General features: G+C 39.9%; 1 protein-coding gene across 1 annotated transcript; it reads left to right on the top strand.

Moving 5' to 3' along the window:
* Positions 1-882: 882 nt before the first annotated feature.
* Positions 883-7,673, top strand: LOC139283784 (leucine-rich repeat-containing protein 43-like). Its single transcript, XM_070903822.1, has 12 exons — positions 883-972; positions 1,127-1,339; positions 2,219-2,329; positions 2,628-2,767; positions 3,819-4,057; positions 4,215-4,378; positions 5,177-5,345; positions 5,523-5,662; positions 5,744-5,833; positions 6,679-6,897; positions 7,150-7,252; positions 7,489-7,673. The coding sequence occupies exons 1-12, from the start codon at positions 886-888 to the stop codon at positions 7,671-7,673; spliced, it is 1,860 nt and encodes a 619-aa protein (XP_070759923.1). The 5' UTR covers positions 883-885.
* Positions 7,674-7,780: the final 107 nt, after the last annotated feature.

A 7,780-nucleotide genomic window follows, 5' to 3' on the forward strand; every position in this document is an offset into this window, starting at 1 on the left:
AGTTAAGTTAAGCACAGTCAGCCTGCTTATCTTGCCAACTGACATGTGAGAGGAAAAATTAAGTTGCTTTGTAGAGACTTAAACTTTATGGCTGCAGCCTGGCCTTGTCCAGCTCTATTTTTTTTTTTTGATTAAAACACCAGTTTCTCCCATCTTTCCTGCTTTTAAGGGGCCTGTGACGGCATTACTGATTTCCAAGTCTGAGCCATCCAGTCATTGATGTGATTAATATTTACCACGATGTGGAAATTCTAAATATGCTGTATTCAGTAACAAATTTCCAAGTAACATGAGTCCTATTGCTAAGATACTGTGGATGACACACATAACACAGGATGTGTGCTCCTCTGTATTTAAGAGATATCAGTTATTCACAAGATACACGTGTATTGATTCCACAGCAGGAACTTCCTGTGTACTGTTGTTGACCTAACTAATCTAACTAAAATGTATACCTGATAAATATCAGCACGTTGGCATTATCATTGTGAGCATGTTACGTTGTGGGGGTGGAGCTGTGTTAGGAGTGTGGGGTCCTGTGTGTTATAGCATTATAGGGTGCCAGTGAGTGCCACTTACATGGACGCAGTTGGATAAATAGACCACTTTCCATAGCAGAAATGTACCTTGCCATAGCAGGAAAAACACAGGTGAGCTGAAACAACTGCTTAACTTACACAAACACTGAAGTCCTGACTCGATGCAGAGTTCCTGAAGTGAGCCTCAGCTGTTGCCAGGCAACCGACAACATTTGTAAACAATGAACACCAAGGGCCTTTTCCCTGAAAGACTGCCCAAAGACAAACTGACCACACATTACATGCTATAGCTGCTGTATTTCTCTTCAATGTTACAAATGTCATACAGTAACTTCTGTTGACAGGCATGAGCTCCAACACTCTTTCTGCTGTGTTAGAGAAGCACATTCACCACCTGTGTCTGAATGACTTTCCTTGTGGATATGGCAGCTGGGTGAGTTTTTTTTTCAGCTGTAAATTGGTTGCAGTGTTTTCTAGATTATATTAAATCATAATGTCTATTTACTGGTTTAAAGCAGTCTCATCACTGCATACAGTAGCTTGTGTTTTGCACAAAATATTAATAAACACAGTGATTATGTTCTCAGAGAAAGACCAACGACAGTATAGAGGAAGCAGAGACAGAGGAGACAGACGCCCTCCTGGATCTGCTGAGCTGCCCTCACTCTCCATGGCGGCATGATGAATCATGGAGCCCTCAAGCACCGACCCTGAGACAGCTGGCTGTACTTAGACCTGAACGTCTGCACACTGACTTTATTTACAAATACTTTACTACACTTCGCATTGTGGACAAGGGCGTGAGTGTACTGAATTTTTATTCTTACACCCAAATGTAGTATTTTAGAATATACAATATATACAGCTATGTGTACACATACTTTGACTCCCGTTTTTCGTAGCTCTCAATGTACTTATAATGACTGTAATATATAATCCCTGACATGATTACATCCAAACGCATGAAGTTAAAAGTTCTCTCTCACAAGAACTTTCCAGCTCAAAAGGGTCAGCTGTGTGAGCATCATCTCAGATCAGTGCCAAGCATCAGCACAGCAACATACATCTAATGCATTCTTACTATATATGTAGGTGCATCACCAAACCTACAATACTCACGGTTTGACCATATCTGCTCCTCTTACTGACTGAATGACCACAGATAAACTGTAGAAACACTGGGAACACTATAATAAAATGTCTAACTCCAAAATACTAGAAATGTTACAGAAACATGCATTAACAGAGACAAGTGTCCATAAACCTGCTGCCCTGGTGCATGCTGTGAGGCTTTCCACTATACCTACCCTCCCGGGACACTACAATATGGTATTTGTTATATTACCAATACTTGTTAGAGTGTCCCTAGACCAGACATCTGCTATAGAAGCCCCAAAAAGTGGCATTTGTCGTGATCCTGAACTTAATTAGAGCATAGAGTTTATCATATTACCCCCTAGATCCCAAAATGGACATTTGGGTACAAGAAATAAACAGAGGATCCCAAAAATAAATCTCATTTTCAATTTGTCTGGTCCTCTGGTGGCTGAGGGGCTCTGAGAAACCACTTAGGTCTGTAACTCCTTGTGACCACTCTGCACCTGAACAAAGTCAATAAGTACTTGATGTTTTTACAAAATTGTGAAAAGTTGTACTTGTTCTGTCTGTGTTGTGTTCAGGTATCAGTAATCGACGACGGCCTGTTAAAGTTCTCAAAGTTGGAGGAATTGGTGCTGAGTGCCAACAATATCTCAGAAATCCCTGCTGAAAACCTTCCTAGCACTTTGAGGGTGAGTCACAGTCCTGCACCAGCTTGCTCTACAGCTTATCAGATATAAATGCATGATGAAATTTCACTGGTTTCCTCTACAACAGTTTGTCATTAAAGGGTGATTCACAAAAGAGTAGAAAACTTTTTCCTCTCCCGCTTTTCCATCACAGTAAAGGTAACACACTTGCTGTGACATCACTGGTTGGGGTATGTCCAGTAGTGCAACATACCTGACAGTTTTAACTCATAGATTGTGTTGCAAGTGTTATGATGTAGTGATGATTAACTGTTTGATTGCAAATATGTTTCTTATAAAGGTCTTGGAGCTACGTGCAAACCGGTTGTCTGCTCTAAACAGTCTCAGCAGCTGTCCACCTCCTCGCCTACAGTACCTCGGCCTCAGCTCAAACAGTCTGGGTTCCCACAAAGACGTCTCTCAGCTTACAGGAAGACACTGGCAAGTTTGCACACACACAGGAAGTCAGCTTTTTAAAGAGGTCACCCAAAACCAGGTCAAACAAAAACCCAAGTAGAATTGTGTACGTTTGTAAGGTAAGACAATGACATCACATCATGTCATTGTTTTTCTACCTGTGACAGATTTCACACATGTAGTGATTTGATGGCAGTGTGTCTGCTTTTGAATGGTGACACCTGCTGAGGCAACACTGGAAGTGGCCAGCTGGTGATGACACAGTGATGACTGCAGTTGCCGCTATTGTGTAGAAAATCTTTTGATCCCTCCACATCTACTAAATGTGGTTTCAGTGGGAGCAAGGAGTTCACACTTTTACATAAACACACCCATTTTCCCATTTAATCAGGTAATATCAAAGTGAAGGTTTATATTAAAGCTGGTAGGCCACCTGAGGCACATTTGTGAACTTAATTTCATAAGTTTTCTTTCTTTATCATCAATTAAACAGAATTGTAAATATCTAAAACACTCCACTGGTTTGACACATGAAGTTCAGTTAATTCATCACAAGGACACATCCCATGGCACTGGAGGGTGGAGGAGCTTTCCAAAGTTACAGAACAGACTTACTTTACAGAAATTTGGGGATGGAAGGGATGGAGGGGAGTTGGAGTATTTCTACACATCTTTTAACAGATGTCTGGCCTGAACACATACAGTTTGTGTGTTGCAAGGGGATTTTTTTCAGCTTGCGTTGCAAGTTATTTGTAAAACGTGTCACGAACAGAGACAAAGGATGTAAGTTGGATTATGGGAGGAGATCTCGGTCTCTGTTGCTTCTATTTTGGCCATTCTTTTTTAAATTTGTCTCTTATGAGTTCCCCAAACTTTATGGAAGTGTAATACTAAATCGATGGATCGAAATAATTCCTTTCCTGCTGCACATAATAGATCATTTTTGCTATCTGTGTTACAAAGTTTATTTTTGAACAAAAAGGATTCCTCATTTTCACTGTATGCCAAAAGTTGTCAGTCTTGCAGTACAACACACTGCTGTTCTGTAGAAAACAGTGAGTGTCTCTGACCTCAGGCCACAGCTTGTGTGTCTGGACCTGAGTGACTGTGGGTTTCAGGACCAGCAGGCCCTGCTGAACGCCTTGAGCACGCTCCCCTACCTCAGGACGTTGGTGCTGGAGGGAAACCCCTTCACTCTTGCGTCCTGCTACCCGGGCTTCACTGTGGACAGTCTCCCACAGCTCACTTGCCTGGATGCCTCATGGATCTCCCCTGAGGAAAGACATTGTTGCAGAGGCTTGGCCAAGATGACGAGTGAGACTGTGGATTTTGCTGTCATTTAGTATAACTGAGTCTTCTGAACGTGGGCTCTTGTTTCTTTTTAATTTCATGAGTAAGCAGCTCTGTCATTTCATACATATCAACAGCGTGGTCACAGTTTATAATATCAGGATTGTTTCCTTTTGTACAGATCTGATAGTGAACCGAGCATCAGCCACAGTGAGCTTGTGCAAGATGAGGGGAATCCCAGACCCGCTGATGAGTGTGGAGGAAAACGCTCCTGACTTCCCTGTTGTCACCTACCGCTACTATATCACATACGAGTTCCTTAGTCATCAAACACCTGTTAACCTGGTGACATATCATTCTCGCACTTTCTCTTTACATCTCTTTACACCAAGTTTAACACTGTCCAGACGGTGACATGTGAAAATGCAAATGTGTTTTTGGCAATATTTGAGATTTCTCAGCAAGGAAACTGTGTTCAAGGAAGCAAAAAGGGGGAATTTTGTACAAAAAGAATACCCACCTAATTTGACTAACTCAGGCTTTTACACAAAGTGAGGACTGTGAAATTTGTCCCCAGCACTTGTATGAAACAATGTACAAAAACATTATTACATCACTCAATAAATCAAACATCACATAAATCAAACAGAAAGGGAAATAATAATCACAGAGAGTACTACTTGGAAAAAAATATTAAACAGGGAAAATAGAAGGTAATATAAACATTATATTACAACAACTAAAAATTGATTGTATGGCAACAACAAGTACAAACTAGCAAATAGAATGAATACCTAAGATGTAATTTGTCTCATGGGAAATTTCATATTGATTTATGAAAGCCATTGTATCGTTGTAGATTTGATTAAACTTTATTGTCATTGTTCACAGTACACAGTAAGTTAACCATTACAGGAGAAAGAACAATGCAGCATGTGTTTGTTCAATGTGCTCATGTGCCTTGAATCCTCATCGGTTTTATATGTGCCTTGTCTTGTAGGTTATCTTAAAACAAACATTAAACACTGTAGGATGCAATTGTTATGTTTAGATGTGGAATAAACATGTCCAGAGAGAAGTAAAACTGGACAGAATAAACATATTTTCTCTATCTTTCTTCTTTTTGTGTGGTGCTGTTCACAGAAATTTGACAGTGAGTCTGAAGTTGACACAGCAGCTACAGCACATGTGACGGGAGACGGCTCCAGTGGCGCTGACCTACAATCAAACAAGAATTGTGAAAAAGAAACATCCAAACCAGACACACAAGACTTGACGTATACTGAGAAAACCTGCAGTGATATTGCACATGGTAATAACACATCCCTCATTTGATGTGCAGGTTTCAGGCCTACAAGAAACTGGAACACTGCATAACAAGCACAAACATTGATAGAAGTGAAGCAGCTGTTTATACAAACATACATATATATTTATATATATGTACCAGACTTTCACTTGTGGATTATTCTGGTTTACTTTTTTACAGTGTCAAGGCGCAGCACATCAAAGCTGACATGGTCAGAGTGCATGGACTTCAGTGATGCACAAACATACATTGTCAGTGATCTGGGAGGCTTAAAGAGATTCCTCAATCGAGGCCTTCATCTTAGTATAGAGGAGGAAAAGGTACAGAAAATAAGGTTTGAGGGGGTAAACTTTTAGATGCAAAATGCGTTAGTACTCATATTCTGGCATTTTACATTTTAGGTCCTGTCATGGCCTGCAGCTTCCGAAGAAGTACCGGTAGCCAAACCCAGCCTAACTGTAAAAGATAAGAAAGGTGGAAAAGGGAAAGAAGTGAGTTTAACATTTATTTCCCACTGAATCACAAATTGTACACACACCTTGCAAAAGTCAACACACCAGCTGAATAGACTTTCAGCATTGTTAATTCCCAGAATGGGCCTCATAGAAGAGCCCCTCCTTAAAGAGACATGATTACTGGCAATCTGGGTCTGTTACTATGGCAACCGGTGTGCAAAATCTAACCTGGCTATGTAGCTATGGTATTTTGATTTTTACCTCTGGTCCCTGGCAAATTTTATGCTCCAACTCACTCACTCACACCATGTGGGCTGTTCTTCATCTCATTATTCTGTGGCCACAAGTCAGAGTTGTTTTTTTTATATTAGTATCATCCATATCATCAATTGTTTTTAATTAATTCATTATTTTCTCTCTTTTTATTTATATTTATAAATTTATATTCTATTTCAGCCCTCCTTTGTAATATTGTTAACAGTTACATAAATTGTTACATAGTTAATTGACAACAGTTTTGTCACTGTATCATGTGTTCGTTGGTGGTGCACATTAGGAGTTCCATTAAGATATTAAGGTTTAAATTGGGGTATATGATTAAATGGGTCGTACCAATTTAATAGTGTTATATTATTCTGACATGTCGTGGGGAGAGTGTTGCAGGTTTTTTTTAAGGACAGTTCAACAGAAACATTAATAACGCTGGGGAGGGCCTTGCTTTTTGTACAAAGGAAAACATAAGGTTTGTTATAAGCATAAACATTCAACAGGTGAATTCACTGGAGCTTATCACTCTGTGTAGGTGTTAAAAGTCTGTTTTGGCAGTTGAAATTAGACTGTATCTAAACATAATAATTTCATGTCTTTGGTATCTTCCTCAGTCTCCAATCAAATCTGGTTCCACCAAAGACAAGTCTAAAGACAAAAAGAAGAAATCTGTACCGGAGCTGGTCCAGGACGCCCCCATCAGAAGAATCCTTGGCTCTGTCCACGTCCCCTTGCGAAGCCTGATCAAAAGAGGTCACAAGGTTGATGTCCTCTGTGACCTTGGTGCTCTGCTCACAGAGTCTGAGGTGGAAGCTGCGCAAATACCTGAGAAGGTAAGTTTATATGCTAAACAGGTATTTACACAGCTAGCACTTTGCTGAAATAGTATGATCAGTATCTGGTCCATTTCACTGGAATCACGAGGAAACAGCTTGGGTCAAAGTTCTAATTGTGAAACACTGAGACAGGATTTATAAGGTCAAAAAGAGTGATATTGAATATAAATAAAACAGAAAGTAACAATATGTAGGGCAGTTGTCAAACTAACTTATTTCATGTATTATATGTTTTCCACTCATCTTTAGGATCTGGAAAAGAAAATCAAAGAGGACAAGAAGAAGGAGGACAAGGAATCAAAGCAGAGAGGAGGCAGCGGTGGTAGACAGAAGAGTACAGCAACTTCAAAAGGTTAATTAATCATCCAGAATGGCATTAGATAACTTTTCCAACTGTAAAACTGAGTACAGAAATTAATCATTTTAAAACATAGATACTGTAAAATATACATTGTAAAAGAAGTATTCAGCGTCCAATGTAGGCCTAAAGGAAAAATGAAAAGGGGTGTGCTTTATGTCATCAGTCAGTAAATTCTCCTCTTCAGTCTGCTTAAAATCCTGAATCCTGTTCCATGTTGTCCTCTGTAGGCAAAGGAAAGGGAAAGAAGGAATGTGAGATGGATGTCCACACAGACAACTCTGTGTTCGTCCAACTGGAACCAGTGACTGTGGAGTTGAGAGTGGAGCTGGAGAAATGGCAGTCTGCATCTGAAGCTCACCAATGTCTGCTCCCACACCAAAACTCCTGGCACAAAAAGCCTTTTTTATTTTAAAGCAAGATTAGCAGCTAAGCCAAGTTTACTTTTTAAAGGCTTTTTTCAGTTTGACATACTGTGAGTTATGGAACCACATCCCTCCAAACTAATCCTGGTTTTCAGAT

Source organism: Enoplosus armatus, chromosome 4 (assembly GCF_043641665.1).
Source record: "Enoplosus armatus isolate fEnoArm2 chromosome 4, fEnoArm2.hap1, whole genome shotgun sequence".
Lineage (NCBI taxonomy): Eukaryota > Metazoa > Chordata > Actinopteri > Centrarchiformes > Enoplosidae > Enoplosus > Enoplosus armatus.